Raw genomic sequence first — 23891 nt, 5'->3', positions numbered from 1 at the left:
AAACATCGCTTTAAAAAGGACGGGTTTTTTTAAATTATAAACAGCTAGAATATCTCATATAAACATTCCAGGCAAAAATGAGAAAACAGGAGAAAGATGTTAAGAAGCTGCAAGAAGTTTGCTTTAAAAACTGGTTAGGACTTATGACAGTCAAGACCCAACTTGGAGGACTTACTCTAAATTCTTTCCATCTTCTTCTCCCCCCAGATATCCCCCCATCTTCATGGCTTCTCATGAAACTCTTTCCAACAAGAGCTACATCTCTTGATTCAATGCACAAACTGAACCACACATGCCAGGTGATGAACATTGAGCAATATTAAAAATTACAGCAAAAAATTCTTAGGGCCAGTTTTCATAAAACCCACCAAGGGGAACTTGCATGGAGTTAATCATGTCCACCAAAACCACTGCACACTTAAAATATGAAAAAAAAAAAGATTCTCATGACCTCTACTAAAACCACATCTTCCCTCCTTCAGAGAGGGAATGGTTATATCTCTCGACCTATTTAAATATTTCTGCTCTCCACAGACAGATTTGATAATTCTGCCAAAGTTGCCTGAACTTTCCCCTTCACCTGCCAGCAATGCCAGATGCTCCTGTTAATCCCTCCTGTTCTCCCAGACACAGTCCATGACTGCAAGCCTGTGGCTCATGATTTAAAAATAAATGCAAAGCAATACCCATCTTCCCCAGATGGTCCTACTTAAACCCACTGTTTACTAATTACCCCTGGAGAGGAGCTCACTTAGAAAGATTATAACAGAAAACATTGCTTTGTATTAATGCCAGAGGCATAAAGAACATAGAACACCCTGAAAACTGAATATTCCTTTCAAAGAGAGAGTGGCTCATGCTTATCTCAGTTTTACTGCTTGGTTTTCTGATTTTTCAGCAAAACTTACCCCAAAATGCCTGAGGGAAGAAAGAAAAAAACAAACTCAACGAACCAACAAGTGATTAGCAGACTATTATGAAGATGAAAAACAAAAAGTCAAAAGAAATATCTTAGTTTAAGAACAGAGACTTCAAAGAGTCTGCCAACTACAAATAGGAAAAGGCTGAGGAGATTACCAGCAGAAGTTCAAATAATCAGCTTGAACAGGTATTGGGGGAAAAGGACACCATCACATAATATCCATAAGCCATACACAAAGGCAAAAGCTTCTGCACAAAAGTTCAAGCCTCAGCTATTGCTTAATCCAACACAGAAGACATCTTTGATAGCCTGATACTTTGTCTCATCTCTGTGACTGGATCTTCCAATCCCAGCCAATTATAAAAACACTACATCCCACCTCCGCAATAGGAGGCACAAGGGAACTTCTTGCTCAAAACTACACGCTTAGCATGCCAAAGAACCATGAACTGAGCTTTAATGTAGAACAGAATTCAAAGCTATAAAGGTTTGGCTTCTACCATTTGTGACAGAAAATCAATTTAAATGCATATTTCCAGCTAAATGACAATTTGAGTGACTTCTTGTTCAATCTCCTGACTTTGTTTTCACATTGACAAGGATATAGCCATACACCTCTGAGGCTCATGCCTGAACTTGGGAGTTTCACACAAGAAATTAACACTTCTCACAGAGGAAAGGAGTTGTTCTTGCATATTACTCAAATAATTTACTTTGTCCAATACAAGAACTGTAGCTGTTTTTTTTCCAGAAGTCAAAAAACTTTATAAACTAAAGCTGAATTCTCAAGTGAAATCAAATCTCCTACAGCAATTGTATTTCCACATACTTTCCGATCAACTAAAGACACCTAAAGAGAATAGAGTTCAGCAAACACACAGCACCCTTGAAGAAAGTCTATCAGACAAGCAGGAGTTCAGACAAGGGAAAGAGCACCAAAATCCCAGTATCCCAACAAGATACTTGTATCCCACTTTATTAGAATATGAAATCAGAACATAACTGGAGATTCTCCAAGGACACTATTCTGTTCTACACAATGGCCAATTAGGTCTTCCTCTCCTCACATTAATCATTTTTATAGCAGATTACATTAATGATCCTGTGGTTGAGCTGTTGGAAATCAGGCAAATAGCTCAAACACTGACACAAAAACAAGTGTCATTACTTCTCAGGATGTTTCCCTGTATATTAGTGACACCTTCTATTACCGTCTACTCTTTTCAATCATCTGCACCCACAGAAACATAACACTGTTTGACTTTAGTCCTCAAATGTAGGTAATTTTCTATAAAAAATCTTGAAAGGAAGCAGTAAGAAATTCATCATGATATAATGACAGTACCTAGAATCCATTTCATTAAAAATCTGAAAAAAAAAGAAATCCCACAACATTCTGATACATTAAGTTTTTAGTCAGCTGTCAGATAACTAAATTATGAAGTACAGTGCCTTAAGGTACTCTCTTTTCACTCTGAAGGGACCATGTCAGAGTTTAAAGAATAGACAAATATCCTCCCAGAAAATCCTACCCTCCCTCCATCCTCCAACCACAGCAGAAGCCTTCCCAACTAGTGCAAGGAAAAGGAAGTAAAAACCAAACCAGATATTCTAGTCTGATCAACATTTTAGATCAATGTGAGCTGGGAAGGAGGAAAGGGAGGACAACTAAAAGAACAGAAACCACAAATATAAAAATGTATTACAGCAAATGCTGACTTCCAAATTAATACCTGCATACTTACTCTCAAGCTTTTTAAAACCAGTAGCTTTCTTTTTAATATTAAGGAATTGTTTACAGATAACCCACTGAGCCTCTGCACGACCAAATACAAATGTGAGTGTTCCAATTCCCAAATAAATTCCGTGGGTTGCTCTCAAAACTCACAGTTCAGTGACTTATTTTAAAATAGTCAATTTTAAAGCAGCAATAAATTGCCAGTAGTCACTGTGTTCCTGAGCAATAGGGCACACAAATGAAATATTCAGTGCTATCACTGAGAGCTTTTGAAGGAGCTATAATGTTGACAGAGCCTCCAGTGTTGGAAATTCAGCTGAGTAATTGTCTCATACACTTGATTTACTGAGATGCTGAAAGTACTAATTGACAAATCTTAATGTTTTTGGATGCTCATTTAATACTTCTTATATAAAGCTTTGTACTAGAACACCAACAGATACAATACTTTTTCTGTCCAATTATGGAGTTTTAAAGAGACAAAAAAGCTCTGAAAGCATTGGGATTTTCCTGAATTCATATTTTTAATTCTCCAATCCACTTACAGATTTGTGTGCTTTTTCTAGTTTCTAGCTTTTTTTTTCCCAAAATGCACACTGATATTAAGAATTTTTCTATAAATTAGAGCTATCCCATTCATTACAAGTTTATCAGAATAAGATATAAAAATTCCATAATTTGGACCAAAATACCTTAATAGCAAAGCTTTTTCTGATTGTTATAAGGCATAAAAGTCATTCAGAAAAACCTTTACATGTACAGGACTAAGGCTGCACATGTATATAATTACAAAAGTAAATTTTTCATGTTTATCTTGCACATAATTTGTAACAAAGATATTACCAACTATAAGCTTAAATTATAAATTTGGAAAAAAGAAGTTCAAGGTCTCTGTACACAAGCTGTTCTTGCAATTTTATTTTTTACTAGTTTTTGTTCTTCAAAAAACTTAAGATGAAACAGCAGAGACTAATACTTTGTGTCTTTACATCAAACATTAAGATATTCTCAGAAAGCACCATATTATTAAGGAAAACACTGCTATTCATCTCCAAAACAAAAAGTATGAATTGACAGTTTTTTATATTATATACCACCATATTTCAGAGCTTCTGTCATCTAAGTTCAATATTCCTTTGTCTAAGATTTCCAACTTCCCTGACGTGGTTATGCTATGGTTCTTTTTATAAAAAAGTTTTATTACAAAAAATCTTATTAAAAGCAATCCCAATATCCAATTTAAACACAATATAATAATAAATTTAGTCTGAGACTTTAACCTGCTTGAAAACTTAAAGAAAGGTTAAAGGGATTCAGTTTTAATTAAACATATCTGTAGCAATCTGACTCTAAATCTTAGGGTTTTGAAATCCAATTTCTCGTGAGAATATTATTTAAGATCATAAGAATTGAATGACAATCTTCCATGCCTCCAGTCTTTCCAAGTACACTATTGTCCCCTTTGGGACTGAATACTTTACTATGACTGACTGATATATAGTAGAAACAGTTTCCTCACATTACAATGAATTTCTTTTAATTTTTTACTTCTTCATTTAATTAGTGTCTGGATACATCTACTCTAAGATATTACTCTAAATTTCTGCTTCATATGATGTCTTACATAAAATATTTTAAATGAAATAGAGTTTAGAAAACTATTTCAGTGTTTAGCTACCCCATCCTGGTATACATATACTTCCCCCCAGCCTGATAAGACAATTTACAAGCTATAGCCTCTTCTCAAATATTAATTATATTATTAAAAATCTGGTTTTAATAGTAACATCTCCTAAAATACATATTTAAATCAAACACACTCTAGTCTTTAGCTGAGTTGAGACATTTAACCTGCAACCATCCCATGAAAACCTTGAGCAATGGATGGGGTTACAGCAAGTAGAAGAAAGACAAGGAGGAGAATTTTCTGCACGTTTATACACATAAAACTGACCTATGAAAATAACCTGATCTAGCTGCCTTACAGTCTATATTGATACCTGAAATCACTATTATCTATCTAGTAGGTGAACTCATTATTCATTCTTAGAGGACACATCCAATTTCAATATTAAAATGCAAAAACTACACCAACCTATTTATCAATGTCTATTCCAATAAAATGACAAGCAGCACTTTAAGAAAAGCTACTTTATCATTTACTCTGTTAGTCATATCAAACAGGATCATTGCTGAAAACAATGTTGCGCTAACTTTTCTGTTCAACTTCTGCATCAAAAACAGGATTTTTTTTAAATAAATACCTTCCCTAAAATAAAGAGATTTTCCTTTCAATAGCTTCCTCAGACAGGGGTAAGGAATGGCCAACATTAAGCGTTGTGTTTAAGCAGAATTAGTTAACTGCCTCAAACAACTTTTTTTCATATTGCTTCTTTGCAATATAAATACACTGAACATTCCCTAGATGAGTATTTTTGCAAAATCAAAGTCAGATAAATAAAACTGCATGCTTCTGAAACGCAGCTCAATGAACAAAATAATTTCACAGAAAGTCCCCATTCAGTAAGAATCAGCAATGCAAGACCTAGTACTTTGGCAGGCCTAAGTGAAGAGAGAGAGTAGAGGTGAAAGGGAAAAACAGAACAAAGCCCTCCAAAACCCTAAGCAAAAAGGAGAGCAAGTATTGTAGGACTGAAGAGCCATGATGAATGTCACTTTCATCTAAAAGTTTTAGAACATAATTTGAGTGTAGCTAGCCTTCAAATAAGAAGCAAATTTATATTTTTGTGTCAAATTCAATTCCTGGTTATCAGGGCAAGCAATGCAATTCTTCTATATAATACTGCCACCTTCCCATTCTGCTAACACCTTTCCTTCTTCTGCCCTCACAAGCACAGAATAGCTACTCTTTCAGCAATATTTAGTTTGATTTTAGGCTACAATTTTCCAGCAGAACTTTTGTCTAAACTCTCAGGATGGGTGGGAATTGTCAAGGACCTTGGTCCTTAGACAACACTGTTGCTTCATCAGTAAAACAAGATGAAGCAAATTGTTTCACTGTCATTTTTGCTTCTCTGCATATAGTTTTAAAAAAGTCTAGTTATAAAGCTTTAAAAAGAACTTCAGGGAGTTTAGATACAGCCCCAAGTTGCAGTGTGATCCAGTGTGACAAGAGTCACTGCCTTTGGGGTATTAAAAAAATGCATAACACTGACCATGCAACAGAAACACATCTTCATAAGTTACTGGAACACAGAGGAAAATATTATTCATTTAAGCCATGACACATTTTCTACTATCAGAATTTCACCACTGTGACAAAATTTTCTTTAAAGGAAGAGCATGTTGATGTAAAACATTGTGCAGAGGAGAAGAAATTTTCCTAACAATACTTACTGAAGTCACCTGCAAGAAACACAGCTTCTGCTCCTGGTGCCCACTCTTTGCAGTATATTCCACCATCTGCAAGTTGGTTAACTCCGAAGGTTTTGTAACTTTTCGTAAATTTATCAAGGCCACCTTCACTTTCCTCAATGTTCTTCAAGTGGTTATAAAACAGAGAATACCTGGCAATGGAAACAGAGAACAATTTTTAGAAAGATTAGCAAGCATCTCTCTTATATTAACTAGTGCAAAAACCTAAAAAAAAAAATAAATTTAAACACACTAACACAAGATTCACTGCTCTCTACTGGAATAGGAAAAAAAAATACAAACCATGCAATTTTTCCATGGTTGTTACACAGTCTAAAATTACAAACTTCACGTTTGTCAGTGCTTTCTCTACTTTACAGGAACATTTTGCACTTTCAGTCTAAAACTACAATTCCTGACTGGCAGCCAAGAAATCCCAGTATTACTACACAACAGGAGAACTTCACACTCTGAGCAGCCCAGCACTTTTCTTTCCATCTTATTTATATCAGACACAACCCTCCTAGGGAGAGCTGGATAGGCCTGCCACATCTCTCACAGCCAGTTTTAATAGACAGACAATCTCAGGCCATTGAAAAGTTTGCAGTACTGCATGTCAGCATGGATAAACCCATTTGGTCCTTGCAAAAAGGGGCTCCATAGGCAACGTCTTTACAGAGACAATCAGCAAGACTTTGCAAGTCAGTCCCTGACACTGCAGCAATTTGGAAAAAATTACAGCTTCATAAAAGTAATTATTTGGACCATAACCTACTTACACCAGTAGGAATTTAAACGCCCTAAACCTCTAGCACAAACCTTTGTAACAGCTTAGAGTTTTTGACATATTTTGCTATGTTTTCTCCAAGTAAGTTTCTGGAATTGATGGTAACATTAGGGGTACAATATAAACAAGATAGTCAACTTTGACCCCTAAATTATGAGCTATTTTGAGCAGAAGCACAGCTAAAAGCTGCAGTTGAGCATTTAATTAATGCTACCTGTATAGTTTTTTTTTTGTTGTTTGTTTTCAGTAAGACACTCCTGAGGTAAATTAGAAATGTTTTTTCACAAATGGTAAAGAGCCTTCTGAAGTGTATAAAAACCAGAGAGAACCCCAGCAAAACAAACTCATCAGCCTTATTACACTTCCTACATTTTGCAAGAGGAAATATAAACACTAAACCATCACTATGGAGTAACACCTTGGTGCTTAAAGAAAAGTAAGTCTGTTAGCAGTGTCAGGACTCTGTGATTTGTTGCAAAATTTTGATATTTTTTAACCCTTAATTCGTTCAAAGTAGAATATTAAAATGTCTAATTGCTAGTTAAGTAAACAGCATTACCTGTATTACAGTACTATGACTACTACTAAGGGTAATCTCCCAGTGAGTTTTTATTATAAAGACTGATGATAATCTTTAAAGGGAGAAAGATTTGAAAATGCCTCCAGGAAGCACTGTAGCAAATACACTCATAACTATTTTTGCCCATCCACCTCCATTATTCCTTCAAAATTTGCTCATGGGTATAATCCTCAGAAGTGCATTACTAACTACTGCTGCTCTGATAATCAATTTCATTTGTGTCCTTGAGGAAAAGTATTTTGTCAGATTTCCAACTCTAAGTGTATTATTTATATATACAAACTCAGTTGATCAACTTACATTTTAAATAGCTGCAATCACAAAGATGTATATAAAGCTTAAATACAGAAACCCAGAGCAAGTCATAAATACCCTCAGAATTTTACCTATATCATCTGGTAAATTCAAATTACTCTATTTTTGAAGGGTTCTCCTTGGGGAAAAAATAAAACAACTACTATAGCTTTGAAATTTAAGTCATTCTTTAAAATATTGTATGATACCAGAAGTAGAGTAATATACATATAGATATATGTTTTGTGTATATATATATATTTAATTGGTTAAGGGGAAAAATACATAAGAAGCATATTTGGAGTGTTATCTGCAAATCCCTGTTTCTCTGCCATACATAAGCTGTTTCAAAATTGCTGCCTGTCACATGTATTGCTTCCACCTTGTTCCACTGTAGCTGAAGCAGGATCTGTTTTACTCTAGGTAGCTGCTCTAACTTCAGAGAAGAGCTAACTGAAGCAATGAGCTTGATACAGGTAATAGAGAACAGGTGGTTTTGAAATATATTATCTAAACAAAATTATTCTTTTCCTCCCCACTCTTACCACAAATACATTGGCACAGCTTTAAGAACATGTTTAGTTGGATGTGGTATTTCCCATACTCAGCAGAAAGTAAAAGGAGTGGCAAGCTTCATTTTTAAACAGAAGTCAGTCACAAACCCTTGAAAGCTGCAGAAGAAGGAAATGAAACCTTTATTACCAGAGAACAACAGGCCACAAAGAAGGACTGAAAATCTCCGTGCAGAAAAGGAAAAGGCTACGATTCACTTCACATCACTTAAGAGGCGCAACACATGCCAGTGGCCCACTCCTCTTCCTCAACATGATCCCTTCCTAGGAATCAAACCCATTCATCTCCTTCAGAAGAAATCAGCATCTAACAAATTCAGGATTTGAATGTGGGATGGATGAAAATTGACTTTCAGAAAGCAATTATGTGATTCTGTATCTTTGTGAAAAAATCAGTAATACAGACATTGTAAACTCCTGATTCTTGTCATAAAAGCACAAAGAACACCCACAGCTTCAATTTTTGCCTTTCAGTAAATTCAGAGCTTAAGCAAAGCATGACACAAAGAGACCATGGCATTTAATATATGAAATGATCATAAGTATCATTGTGGAAAAAAGACTACTTTTTTGCTCACTTTGTAGAGTGGTGAGCAAGATTACATGCTCAATAAATTATTTTTTGGGGAAGAGGAAGGGTAGGAAAGAAAGGGAACATATTAGAAGAATTGTTGAGCAAGGATGTATAACACTTTTATAATAATGACTTTTTATACAGGACAGACTTGGAACAAGCAACACAGCCTCATGTAAATTGAGTAAGAATGCTTCTTGTATTTGTACAGAAGCATGCTGCTTTTAATAGACTCAGTTAATTCAGATATAATTGCTGCATCACATTGCAGACAAAGATTTTTGCAACAACTAGCGTTTTCTGTAATTGATTTAAAATTATAATCTAGTAAGAATTTATTACTTTTAACCACCTCCTAAGATTATCCAGTCAGGAACTGTAGTTTGCTCAAATCTCACAAAAAAACCTCACTAACTCCTGAAATGGATCAATTACTTTTGCAACAAACAATTCCACTCATCTCAGGAGATGAAACACATCTGGACTCAGAACAACATTACTTGTCACAGAAGGCCTTGTAAAACAGCAGAAAGGCCTTGTAAAGCAGCAACTGTAGCCTGTTGCTCCTTTGAAGGAAAGGACTGAGTTGCTCCTTTAAAGGAAAGTGCATGCTCATGCCCAGATTTAGGGAACTCAGGTTTTGCTTTCACGGTATTTCAGCTTTTGTTTCTACATTACTAAGGCTTGTTAAACAATGTTTTCTTTTATCTTCCAAAGTGACACCCCAGAATTACAGAGCGAAAATTACAGGAATTTTTTTTTTTGTTCAACCAATTGCTAATATTTATGTTGTTTAATAATAGCATACAAGTCTTAAAACCAGAGATAAACACTTGACTAAGACTACATTTTGTGATCTCTTCAACACTGAAAGTTGTCATGTTCAGCTATGCATATATATACTTATATGACAGACTCTGAATGCATTTCGTGAGAATCTCAACATTCTGGACATGGGAACAGTCAACCTCTTAGAGCTGTAAGTCACAACAAAATATTGACTTCTGCCTTTATACTTTTCAAGTCTCAAGAGACTGCAGTGTCTCTTGAGATTTTGCAATTTCTCATCATTAATGTTGTCACTGGTGAGGATTACCCAACTATGACTTGAAAAGTACAACCATTACCTTTGGGACAAAATAAACTTAAAGAGAGCAACAAGAGGATTCACAGAACTTCTGAACAGAGCATCTGAAGTGACTGAAGGAAGTACCATGTGAAGTCATTTACTACAGCAACACAAATCTGACAATTGCAGGCAGCAGAAGGGGGGCTGCTCATGGTGTGCTCCTGGCTCCTGGAATTTTTATGAAAAAGCAGGGTTTTCAGTCCCATATTCTAATCTAGCCTCTGTTAATATATCAATGCTTCCTGAAACTGAAATTGTTGCCTTCAGACTCGCTGAAAAGATTTTCAGTCTTAGAACTAGCCCAAGAACATCTACTACCTAGATTGAAACAAAGTACTAGTCTATTACCAAATGCTTTTACACCAACATTTTTGCCCTCCCCATCATTATTTCAGTGTGAAACACTGGTAATCGTAAACATCACCTGAAACACAGTTACAACAGTCTTTTCCTATTGTTACATTCATAATTTGTAACACAGCATTGCTTTAAATCCCACGCTTTATATGCAGCTTTGTTTGAAGCCTTACAATAGAAGTGTAGGAATTGGCTGACTTTCCATAGAAGCAGGATTAAAACATCAAGCATGAATTACTGTAATGGCTATCCAGTAAACAAGTACCCTGCCAAAAAAAAACCAAAACAAACCCCTTCAAAGTGAACACAAAGACAATATTACATCAGCAACCACTTCAGGAATTGACATGTCAGGTGAGCAGTTACTCCTCACACTTCTGTCACTGAAATACCCTCAAATATTTTGTCCTATGGATACCTCTACAGCTAAATCTTATGCAGTAGAAGTAAAGAGTTCTCAGTTTAATGCTAAACTACACAGCCTTATACCAAAAAACATAATATTATCTTTATTTTGTAACTTTGATATACACCCTGAAGAACACTCTGGTTCTGCAGTCCCAATGACCACTAAGTTAATAAAACTATTGAACCCACCTAGAAAGTCTCAAGTATATGTTAAAATTGTTAGCCTCAATATGAAGCATAAGAAAAATAAAGTCAAGCTTCTCCTTCCTCCCCAAAGTCGACTGCTTTATTGAAATAAGACTTTTGGCAGATTATTGAACAGTCTGATGGTAAGTCAAAGCACTGAGTTAGAGCACCACATAAAGCTTTCACAACTTTATTCTTCCAAGCAGAAGAGGTACTAAATCCTTCCTGGCCACCTCATAAAATAACAAAGAGGTATTGTAGTATTTTAAACTCTTAAATTTAACCAGATTAGCTTTAGTTTCTCAGGCATCACAGAAATCTAAACAGAAAGGACTTAGCAGCATACAAGATACTCTCATTTAAAGAGGCTGGTGCTGAATACCAAGATGGCTACAAAACTTCAAGACATTATGCCCATTCTCATAGTTTTTTTTTACAAAGCTGTTATTGCAGTTTACAGAACAGTCAATCAGCTTACTGTAAGACCTGTGGTGACAACACTGAAATTAATGATTTTAGCCCCTCTTCTGCTTATGATGCTAGTTTTAGTAGCTATTCATCTTTTAGATTTTTTTGTCCACATCAGCTTTTTGGTCATAGTTTATTTACAGTACTGGCCCAGTATTAATGCTAATTTATTCAAAAGATGAAAGCAAGTAGGAGAGACTTTGAAAATGGTATCTGGTATCCATATGGAAAGCCCAGTTCAGCAGATACCAAAGGGAACAGGAAATGAAAGAAAATACCGAGTGATGTACTCTCTGTAACCAAATCCTCCATTTTCCAGCAAGTACAAACATTTAAATTAATCTCAGCATCATGGACCATAGTCCATAGCTTTATGGGATTGTTCACAAATTGCCCCTTTCTAACATTGCTGCAATCACTTTGAAGATGCAGTTACAAAGACTTACACTGACAGCAAAGCCAGTGCAGAGTCCCTGCTCAGACTAGTGAAGCCCCAAATCTCATCTTCCCCTTTAGTCTGTAGCCAGTTATTCCCTCAATCTCTCACCATTCAACTGGTTAGAAAGCCATGGCTTGCAGGAAGACCAAGGTAGGGGAGATAAAGCTCTTCCTAAAGCAAATTTCTGCAGCCCAGCAAATCAAAGGCATCAAACCACTCGGAACTAGAATGATGCAATACAAGCAAATTCCTGCTGGCAGCTTCTTCAATTTAATTTGTCACCAGTCAAAATATACCAAAATAGGAGCCTTGGGTTTTACTTCATTCTTTCTTTACCCCCTATCATGCGCTTTTCATTTGGACATTCGGAGTACACAGAATAACCACACTTCAGGAAAATAGGAAGAAGTAAAGGCACAGTAAATCTTGGGTAAGTATGACCACTTGAGAACAACAGATTTACTGCATTTTCAACTTTTACCATTTTGTAGTTGTAGTTGATTGACTTGCACTTTCTGAGAGCATACCGTGTCCCATTCAGGAAATCTTTTTTAATATACATTTAAATAGATTAAGAACCATCAACAACATGCAACTCACACAGTCTTCGAAGTGTGAGAACAATTCTGAGAGAAATGCATATAGCCATAGATGATGATTATAAAGATCTAGGAGATGACCACTTAATTTTGCTTTTCTGCAGGTTAAAAGCAAAGTTGTTACATGATTCTGAAATCATGATCTTAAAAAGTTTCCCCATAGCTAAATCTGAATTCCCCAAATGTTCTAATTGCTCCATCTGCAAAATTGTTCACTACAAAGCAATTTGCCTCTCTCCAACATCAGAAGCAATTTAAAACACACTTTTAGCTGAAAACTAAGGCTTCTGCAGGTTGACCAACGGCATTAAGTTTCTTTCAGGAGTAATAAAATCAACAGTTACCCAAATAAATTGAGGATATAGTTATTCCAATAAGGATCTTACACAGTTAAACCATTTACATTGCAATTCCTACCAAAATCATGTTTTTACTAACTACTAGAAGACCATCTAGTAGAAAACTTGTAAGAGTGAGAAGGAAAGCCAACAGCTTGAAAAATAACTTGTTCAAATTTTCTCTACTTGGCAGATAATGAATAACTCCCAATTCTCTTTGGATGTTTCATGATTTCAGAATGCTGAGGTAAAGCATTTATGCATAGAACACTAATGTAGTGCACATCTCAAACTAAATGCAACATCAAAAATTAAGAAATATTTGCTTGGGATAAATAATTCATAATCACTTCCTCTCTTGAAAACCATCAACACAAGACAAAGCATCTGATTCAGCATCACCTCATTACAAAATAATTTCAAGTCAAGCCCTTGAAAATTAATAATTGACATGCAAGTCAAGCCCTAACAAAACGTCTAGTATACGTAGACGCACAACCAAAATCGGACAGAAAAAGGGGAACTACAGGTTTTCTTGACATCCTTTCAGCAATTTCTAGCAGAGATGTAAAGACCTATAAGCTGTGAGGTGTAATAGGGACAAATATCATTTCACAGTATTTTAGCAAGAAGATTATTTGTTGCTAACCAGCAGCATCTTCCCTGCTTTAACCATTAAGGTAACCTAGTGGCTTTGAAAGCATTTGACAGCTGCAATGTTTTTGCCATCAGCATCAGAATGAACACACACAGTTCTCAATTCAGAACCAAATGCAGGAGAGATTACAAAATGTACCAAATGCAAACTTAATGCAATCAATTATTAACAATTGCTCCTCTGGCTTATCCAAACCAATCCCAATCCTAAAAACAACCCCCTCCCACTCACCTCACCCTGGCCAAGATTTAGAGGCTCTCTTATACACGCTCCTGTTCATCTCTCACCCACTTCAGTTTATTAGAAACACATGGATGCACCTCACAGGTTAAGTGTAACAAATTACTAGTGTTTAGAAGGACCAAGAGGCATTTTCTTTCTATCAGAAGCCCAGCAAACTACTTAGAGACATCAATTACAGGAGAAAATAAGAAAGAACTATGCATGTATCAACACTTCTGAAGTGGGAAGCCATTTACTTTAACTCTCTAATGGAATAAAAGGTATATAATAATTTTAAAAAATGAAACAAAGCACACACTCCTCAAGGAACAAAGTAAGAAACAACCTACAGACAAACCCCCAAACCTTACATAGCAAACAGAAATACTAAGCTGTGCTACAACCTTCTGGAATGGCACAGCTATGTATATTCTGTATCTGCCAATGCAGTCAAGACAGCTTCACTATCATGAGGACACAGTCTAAATAAGACAGCAATTACAATATAATGAGAGTTCTGTATATTTTTTTCTCTGCATGTAAGGAGACAAATTTACCAGCAACATACTTGAATAGGTATAGGATTTCTTCATTTCATAGTCATTGTCCCACTATTCCTCTGCTAAGTAGTCTTTATTATGCATGAGTTGTACACTAAAGCCCTTCTTTTAGCTATAATAATTTGTTTCACTTTTGTGATAATATCTGAAGTTGATGGAGTTTTTGGAATTAATGTAACTACAGAGAAACCCCATCACATCTGAGCAGAAAGCTGCAGAAACACAGTGACAGATTTTCTTGAAATCAGTAGACTGAGTCTGCGTTAGCTCATGTTTCATATTACACAAGAGAAAATAAACTGAAAGGTCAGTTGAACAGTTACAGCATTGCCCTTTTCCAAGGTAATCAGCAGAGCATGTAGCAAAGACGTGAACACAAGCGTGACTGGAACGACAGTAGCTGATAAAGAGGCTCTTGCTGCCAAAAGTAGTGGGACAAGACACTGCTCTCTATCTCAGTGGCTGCTGAGGAGTGGGGCACACTGTACACCTTACTTCACTAACTGATTTATTGCTTTAATTTGAAATTGTGTTCTTGCTAAACATTCAGGTTTCCATACTGCCAAAACACACTAAAAAATTCTACACTGGGCATTAATCACATTCACAGATAATCTACAGGAACAATATAATTATTGATTTGTTTGTAATATGGACACAACTGAGTCAAAAATTAATCTGGTTTGCTAAAGCCTTTCTATTATAAATTCAAAAATTCTTCTTGTTATTCAGTAGCATTTAACTGGAAACAAAAGATTAGATTTTCTCCCCATGCTAAAAGCAACTTGGAGAGAAAACATCCTCTTCTTCTTACATCCTCTTCTAAGCATATATTTATTAGTAGAACATTCAAAACTGTTTATACTCATCATATCAAAAAATGCTTAAAAGTACCTTAATCTAGAAAGAACTCAGATGTTTATTTACCAGAATTCATTTTAATGAAGCTGTAAGCAATAGCTTATCACTTCCCATTTGATTCCACTGCTAGCTATTGCTAACAGACCCCCTTTGTGTTAACAGAAATCAAGGTCTAGTTTGGGGGAAAGAGTCAGGGATTACTACAGCACTACTACAAAGCTGGAATCAAAACAAAGTTGTTGTGCAAGAGACTTCAGGGAAAAAACAGGATTTTTGTAAAAATAATTTGTAATTCTCCTCTTGATAGTCAAGTGTTATTAACTCTTGCAGGACTTCAATAACCTGAAAGCACCAGACAGCACCATTTCTAAAATATTTATTTGTGAGGTGAGAACCAGCTCACAGACCTCCTATGGGCTGTAAAAGTCCTGCACAGTGACAAAATAGCCTTCAATAACCCTTTAATTTTGTTTTAAAGCTGGTTTGTATATTGTGGATTTGGGTTTTTTATTAGCTTGCCACAGCAGCAAACATAAGAAGTCACTGGTTTCTTTTCAAACTTGGATATCAGGTCTGCTGCATCAGTTTGACTTCCATATTGAAAAGCTGCAAGTAACATTAACTGCAATAAATGAAACTCAACACAAGGCTAAGGACTTATCTCGCTAAATAAATTCTCAAGAAACTAAAACTGAAAGTTTTATTTGTCTACCAAACAGAAAAAAAGCTTTAAAATCAGAACTCCTGATTCTGACTACTTTCGCCACTCATCCCACTCTGGCAGAAGCACAATGGAGTAAAAATTGTTATTTGAATTCCCTGACAGAAAACTGCCCAGCTGCTCTAGCTGCTGCTTCATTGCTCATTTCCACAAGTCATATTTCATCTCCCTTAAAAATATGCTCCAGAACTTAAAAATAAACTCATGATATAATGGATAAGATCAACAGCTTTTATATTTAAACTATTGTATAGGTCACTATTTGAAAGATATGTTAGAAACTTAAATAAAAATTCTTATGCTTGATAAATACCAAAAAAAAACACAACCTTCCCTTACTATAGGATTGGTTTTTTGTCAAACTTGAAGCCATCTTAAGAGACTGTGAAGAAGATGGTTTGAGAAAAGGTATCCATATCAACACCTGGCTTCTTTACTGCCTCTCCAAACTGTTCTTCCTATAACTATTTTCCTTTCCATAAACATACAGCATTCCACCTAATTAAATACCCCCTTACATTTATTAGCTTTAGAATGTGGATGTACTTGTGCATCATCTAAAAGACAAGATTTGTTTTATCATGCACAAGCATATACTCTTAAGCCCTCTGTCATGCACACAAATATCCTGCCATTGTAGGTTTCTTCCTGGCCTTTAAGTGTTTGTCATCATCCACTTTTAATTTACCTCTGTATTTTATCATAACAAACAAAACTTCACAGTACGCCATGAGAGAAAAGCCTGCATGAGATTTTTACACAGCACCATAGCTAGAAAAACAAGTATTAAACATGGAATGAGAAGGAAGGGCTATTGCTTTTATTAGTGAGCACTATGCCAGCTTTGATCATCCGCCACTGGTTTGATCAGGGCCTGTTGTCTCGGCAGGCTCAGGAGCTGTGGGGGCTGTTCACACAGACCACACATTCAACTCCCCCAGCATGCCTGCTCTGTTTGCTGGGTTCCCTGTAACACCTGGAAAGCAGCCTTTTGAGAAGACCATTTTAAGGGAGAAAAAGTCACCTCTAGTGATTGGGAAATAAGCTCTGGGATATTTGGGGGGTGGGGGGGGTGGGTGAACACCATTATCACACCAGCTCCAGTCACCTCAGCAGAGGCACCACAGTGACTTCACAGCACAGACTTTTCTAAATTTAATCCTTAGCTGCCTTCACTGCAGACAGGACCAAGAATGAAAGCCAAGCACTCATTTATACAGTCCACCATACCAAGTCCTCATGATTTACCGTCAATGTACTTACTAGAAGTATAATTAGAATTTGTGTACTTGAGACATGTCTGTAACTAGTCCCAGGGTATCAAGTCCATTCCCACAGGAGCCAAGCGAGCTAAAAGCAAGTATTGTTGTTAAGGGCTGCTATGAGTAGTATGTCACATTCATGGCCAAGCATTTTCAAGGTGCAGTCTAAACACTATTTATTCCAGACTTCAGTTAGAATGAATACTGAGGTAAGACATACTAGCCATTAACAAGTTCGTATTATCAAAAAAAGGCAAACATCAGATTTTCCAAGTTGCTATATGGAAATTTTTAACCTTTATCAAAAACAGGACACTTCAGATTTTACATAGTCTGGCTATTCCTGTGGAACACTAAGGTACCGTATCTATTTGACATAATCTCTAATCTGACTAAAACTGTATGATTTGCTGCATTACCCAAATCTGTTAGTCATGCCCAGCAGCTGTTGGATTCATCCCACACAGCCCCTTCCACACGATTTAAGCATCTAAGTACATATGGCATAACTTCCAAGAAGCCTGCCTTCTGATGGGATTTCAGCTGTTTTGGATGTTAGGGAGAGCCCAATAATTTTAGACATCATTTACGTTGCAGCCTCCAAGCATGTGAGTGTTATCTACAATGTGACTTGTGTGTCACAACATTAGAAAGCTTATGAATTCAAGTTTTGCATTTATATGACTAAAGAAAATTTCAAACAAAATAAGGGGAGAGTATTAACTAGTACTTCATTACTATGCAACACTCATCTCTTAATAACTCAAGGCACATCAAATCAGTGAAGTTCACAGCAGAATTTTAAATATCTGAAGTGATTAGGTAACTTGGGACCCAGAGAAAACCACTTGCAGCAATTCACAGCGGAACTACAAATTCAGAAAGTGTGGTATTGCCAGGGTTCGTCATCCTGATACACTGCACATGCTGGTGTAACTACTCTTACTGTGAAGTACTACTGGGAAACCTTCTGAGATAATGGAATAAACCCTTATCTAATATTAGGAGTTAGGAAATAGAAGATGTAACAGAACACTTTATTTACTGGGTAGATAAAATTGTTTTTCTGCAATTTCCGGTTCATCTTGTCTGCTGAAGACTATATGCACCATCTAAAACAACTACTTAAGTTAGAGCCATCTTTCACATAAAATCTTGACATAAGCTTTGTTTATATAAAACCTTTTTTGTAGAGAATTAATATTACTAAGCACTCCCTACAGATGGATAAGCTTAAAAAGCAAATAGATTGAGCAACATAGTAACAGATTACGTGCTGGACAATTTTCCTTTTTAGTAATTTTCCACCCATTATGACATTCTCATAACTACTTAGTATATTTTTTTTTCTCTTTATAAAGGAACTTAGACAATTTGCACTGGCTGACCTGCTTGAAAAGCTGTAAAGTACCTGTCTATCTTTAAAGAACAAAATAGAAAACCCAGTGTACTATAGTCTTGATTTAAAAATATATGTATATGATTATCTGCAAATCTGATTGTTTACATCCCCTCTCCCACCTGAAACTCATACAACAGAACATAAAAGTAATATCTCTTTTACTGGAACTAAGCCTAAAAAAGTACTACTAGCTCCAATTTCCAGCCTGGAGAGCTGCCAAAGAAGAACCTACAAACTGAGCCAAGCAGGACAACGGGTTAGTCCCAAAGCTTCAGTCAGCAAAGCCTCCTTATTTGAGGTCAACTTGATATGCACCAGCACAAGGGAATAACAAAGCAGAAAAACCATGAGCCAAAACTTCAAGTGCTCAGAGTTTTTCAGGAAATTAACCTCTTCATTTGTTTGCTACATATGAAGAATGAATCTGGTAATAATGATAGTATACTTCCAAGGCATCAAGGAAGAAAAACAGTATTGTTAGCTATGCAAAGAATTAATGTGTTTAAATTTTTATCACCTTTTATTCTTTGCATCAGAGTAGCCTGGCTCTTTATTATTCCAGATATAAATGTATAACTTTTAAACTGTATATAACCCTCCCAAAAAGCCATATTTAAACTTTTTCTTCTACTCTTGGGAGAGCTTGAACTCACAGTCAGCATTTTCAAAACTACACATACATTACCATCTATACCATAATCACCTATTCTGTCCTTCCCAACACACACAGTTTGTGCACTGCCAGTTAGAAGCCTTTTTCAACTGCCATCTGAACTGGTACAGGATGAAAGATTTGAGAGTAAAACACATGCAAAAATTCACAGGGGGTGCCACCTAGAGAGAAGAAAATAAACATTCTCTTCGGACCAAAGCTCCATTCCTGTAGGTTTGACATACAAGAAAACAAACTCTTGAACAATGCAGTCCCAATTCAACATCAACCCAGCCCTGAGCAGGAGGCTGAGACTCAAACAGCTTTGAGCAGACCCCTTCAACCAGAATTGTTCTCTGAGCACTTAGTACTTCACATCAACTGTAGCTGGACAGTTCTGCTTTAAAAAAAAAAATAAATAAAACCACCACAAAGCATGTAAGATATATAAAACCAACAGTGGAGATCATGACAAATACTACAAGCACAGCAAATGCCAAAGTATTCTAATATATCTTGGATATATTAGAATCACAGACACCTCCCCTAAGCTTGCATTAATTTTCTTTGTTTCTGTATCTAAGCACACAAGAATTCCACAAGGCAAAACCACACAAAACCATGGAAAAAACAGCCCAGCTACTACCTCAAAAGTAGTTTAGCATGAGTCTTCCTTTGTAAAGGACAAAACATACCTCTACATCACCAAGGAGGGAGTCAGTTTAATTAATTGCAGTGTGATGGCTAGAATTAGTGTAATGCCACATATTGTGTAGCCTCTTACACAGCAAAGAGCTGTTAATATGTACCTCCCTTATTTTTAAGCAGAAAGGCCCTTCTTTCTCCTTCACAGTCCTTCAGTACAGGCCAGACAGGCAAACACAACCCAGAGCCACAGCTTCTCTCCCAAATCCAAATGATCACGCAGCCCATGCAGTTACATCTCATGTCCTACACGGAGCAAAAGCTCGTTTAAGGTTTCCAGCACAAGATGTACATATCATGTGAGGAGGAGAACAATAAGCAGGGCTTGAATTTAAATGTTCTTTTTTTTTCCTTTACCTGCACTGGAAAGCACCCCTGTGCATGGCAGTGGGGTTGGAACTGCATGATTTTTAAGGTCTTGTCCAACTCAACCATTTAAAGATTTTAGGAAATACAACTGAATAAAACAAGTTTTCAACTTGTCAGGCAGCTTAAGAGAAGCCTCCTAAGTTTATCAATTATTCCTTATCAAGCATAAAATTTCAGGTTGCTTACTGAGGTAAACTCCACAAAAACTAGATTCTTGAAGGCATAGTCAGTATACATAATGAACAATTTGAACAAGAAGTGATACGGACAATATTAAGGACTCCAAACCAGCAATTCATCTCTCTTTCTAGTATTAAAAGAATTGCTAGAACAGCGTTGCACTCGTGTAACACTTTTGACTTTTGGGGGAAGCTCACATCTGCTCCCCAACACAGATCTCAACTTACACACACGATATAACTGTTCTGTTAGACCCTTTAAGGGCACACAGGATCAACTCAGCTTTCCATTAAGTTCCATCGGCCCTTCCATTTAGTTCCTCAGGCTCCCAGCATTTTCCAAGTAAAACACTGAGTCCCACAGCCAGGTCCTGACCTGTTATTTGCCCACAACTTTCCCTTTTGGCAAGACCTTCCTCTTCCCCTTCGCCTCAGTTTGAAGCAAAAGCAGGCTGTGAACTCCCTCCTGTGAGTAACACGGCAACTTTTCTCCATAAAGGTCCCAAAACAAGTCAAAGTGTCCATGATACAATTTTATGAACCTGACATTTCAAATAGCACACACAGCCAAGACACACAGGCAATAAAAAAATGTTTAAAAATTTTAAAAAACCAAATCAAAACAAACCTATGAAAAGAAAACGAAACCCATTCTGTTAAAAGTTTAAGGTACCTTGAAGGGAAAAGCTGCTCTTCATTGGCTCATTATTTACATATGAAATTATTGGGCAAAACAGGTAAGCACTTTCAAAGTACGTATTTTGGCAGAGGCAGATGTCAGCAAACATGAATGACAATGAACATGATATGGTAACCTTCTACTAAAACAAACAGAATGCAAGACCTAAACTTAAAAATTAAACCTTAAAAACTAAATCAGCTAGCTCTTTCTAGACCAAATTTCCGTGTCAGGCACCCACCATTTTCCTTTAAGAATAGCAACTAGCTGCCAAAGGGTTTTGTGGGGGGGTTTGTTGGGTTTTTTTGTTGCTGGTTGATTGGGTTTTGGTTTGGTGGGAGGGTGATGGGAAAGCAGCAGTTACAGAAACTATCTGAGCCTACTTAATTATTGATTTCCTATTTAGCTTATTCTCCCAGAAACAAAAATAAACTTAATACTAAGTTTAACTTGCATCAAGGACAGCTATTCTAGGACCATTCAGTGAACTTCAAACTTTGCTTACTGCTAGAGTTCAGAAAATGCTCACTCCTTGGACAGTTCACAGAGAAATTCAGAAAGGGAAAAAAAAAAAAAAAGCAAACAAAAAAACCCACAAAATTCCACTCCCAAAAAGTCACAGAAAATACACATACACAGTGTCCCTCCCCACCAAATCCATTAATAGCACACCTTGAACAGAGTTGAGCAGCCAAATAATCCCATTTCACTAACAATTTTGAAGACTGAACAACAAATGTTGCCACAATTTTAGCTTGCATTTCTTATCTCCTTTATTTTTGAGCAGTATGATCCCATGCCACCAGCTCCATACAAACTTACAAGACCCTCTACTCCCTCAACCCTGAGGTCACCTATAAGTGTTCATGAGTTTTCATGAAGAGTTTCAGCAGTATGCAGCATATTCCAACTGAATATTTTAGTGTTATTAAAATACATGTTATAACAATGACAGAATCAGACAGATTTTGTTTCACAAGTACTTTTATTCTGGATGTTTATAACACAGATACACCACAGACATCACAGGAACAATAAAAAAAAACAACAACAAACTTGTTCTGGGTTATTACTGAGTAATAGCATTTGACTATCAAATTTCCATCTTTCTAAAACACATTTCTTTCTTTTGTAATTAATGCTCTGGAGTGAATTCTCTCCACTACCCTGTAAAGTAACACAACTGCTGTGCTTCTTCAAAAGAAAGATTTATATTATCAGCCTCAGAATCCAAAATTCTCAAAGACCATGAAGTGGTGGCTTGCACACCCACAATACTTACTGCAGATTGCTCCCTGTGTAAAAAGAATACAATAAAGGCGCACAAGGAAATGGTTCTCATGGCAGGCAAAAGCAGGAAAGGTAATTAATGTAAAAAGCACATAAGATGTGATATAAGTATTTTTTACAATCTGAAAACACATGTATTTTACCATTTTATAATACTTGAATTCAAGATACCTTTGCAATAATCACAAGGGTTGTTTATTGTCAGTAATGTATGATGATATGATTTTTGTTTGGCTGTGTTTTGGTAGGATACAATATTTCCCATAATATACAGCATTCCCTGGAGTACTGACAGGATCATATCCAATACAAATTGCATCATGAATAATGCAGAAGCTATTTCTTTAAGATTTGACAGTTACCTGTATTTCCAAAAATTTAACAAAAAAACACTTAAGTGGTTCTATCTACTAATAAAAATTTCTTAGTGATATCTAACCAGGATAACAGAACACCAAGAATTAGTGAAGCCTCACACTGAAGCATGTTTTTATTTCACCTGAAGGTTGATAGCCATCTTGCTCATGTAGACAGATGATACAATGATGCAATTATTTATGCTCCCTGCATTTGGCCATCTCCCTTGTCAGCTATCATAACAGAGCACAAAGGAACAAGCAGGCAGAAGCAATAATCCACCACAAAAGTTATTGAGATTTCATGGGATCTGCAATTACCATGTCACTGCTATAACCAACATGAAAAGCAACACTACAGGTTGCAATTACAACCTGTTTGCTCCAGTTATTTTATGACCACCCTAACAATTATTTAAAAACCCTACCCAGACAACTCCAACACCACACACTTCCCCTTCATAGCCGGAAAACAGAACAGCAGAGTCTGGACACTTTCTGAAAGAGATCTAACCCAAGCTTTCATGACAATCTTTAGAGCTTCTCTGCATTTCCTATTTTCCTTTTGCTCCCAAGTTTGCCTTGGCTCTCACAAACACTCAAATCATTTAGTTTTAGTTTTGTTGAGGCAATTTATGTTTTTAAAAGAAGCAGAGTCAAGTTATTAGAGAAGACAGGAATTCAAATCCATATTACAGTAGCCACTTTGTGTGTACATGCATTTGAGTCTAGGAAATTCCACTGCATTCATCCAGTCCCAAATTTGCTTTGACTATATTATCAATGGTAGAAACAGACCAAAGTATATTAGAATCTTATGCTATTATGTGCAACAGTACCCTAATATTTTATCCTCATCATGTCACCACCTATTCAGGCTTTCATGTCAATATGAGTTTTGAAACACTAAACTTGTAATCCGATATCCTACACTGCAGCTGCAACACACTAGCCTGTTTGCTGGGGAAATGTACAATTCTAATATTGTTTAATAAATAGCTCTGTCATTTAATTAAGGTCACACACGTAATCTGTATTTGGCAAGATCTATCACTGTAAAACCCCCCCACTTTATTCCACATCACAAAAGAACCTTTCCTGAGTCCATCTGTCAAGACCACAATTTTCTCTTTGCTTCAATTTCCTCATGGTTTCTTTCATAATTCACAAGTGGATCAGTTGATTAAATAGTATCAATAGACACAGCAA

General features: G+C 36.3%; 1 protein-coding gene across 2 annotated transcripts in view; it reads right to left on the bottom strand.

Moving 5' to 3' along the window:
* Positions 1-23891, bottom strand: part of GBE1 (1,4-alpha-glucan branching enzyme 1) — a 139412-nt gene that overhangs the window by 100391 nt on the left and 15130 nt on the right. For both annotated transcript variants that reach the window (XM_041420850.1, XM_041420851.1), the window contains exon 2: positions 6018-6187. In XM_041420850.1, the coding sequence (XP_041276784.1) occupies positions 6018-6187 (170 nt within the window). The remainder of the gene's footprint in view (positions 1-6017; positions 6188-23891) is intronic.

The sequence above is a fragment of the Onychostruthus taczanowskii genome, unplaced genomic scaffold (genome assembly GCF_017590055.1).
Source record: "Onychostruthus taczanowskii isolate IOZ18803 unplaced genomic scaffold, ASM1759005v1 scaffold67, whole genome shotgun sequence".
Classification (NCBI taxonomy): Eukaryota; Metazoa; Chordata; class Aves; order Passeriformes; family Passeridae; genus Onychostruthus; species Onychostruthus taczanowskii.
The sequence above is the reverse complement of the archived record's forward strand: the minus strand, read 5'-3'. Positions and strand labels throughout refer to the sequence as shown.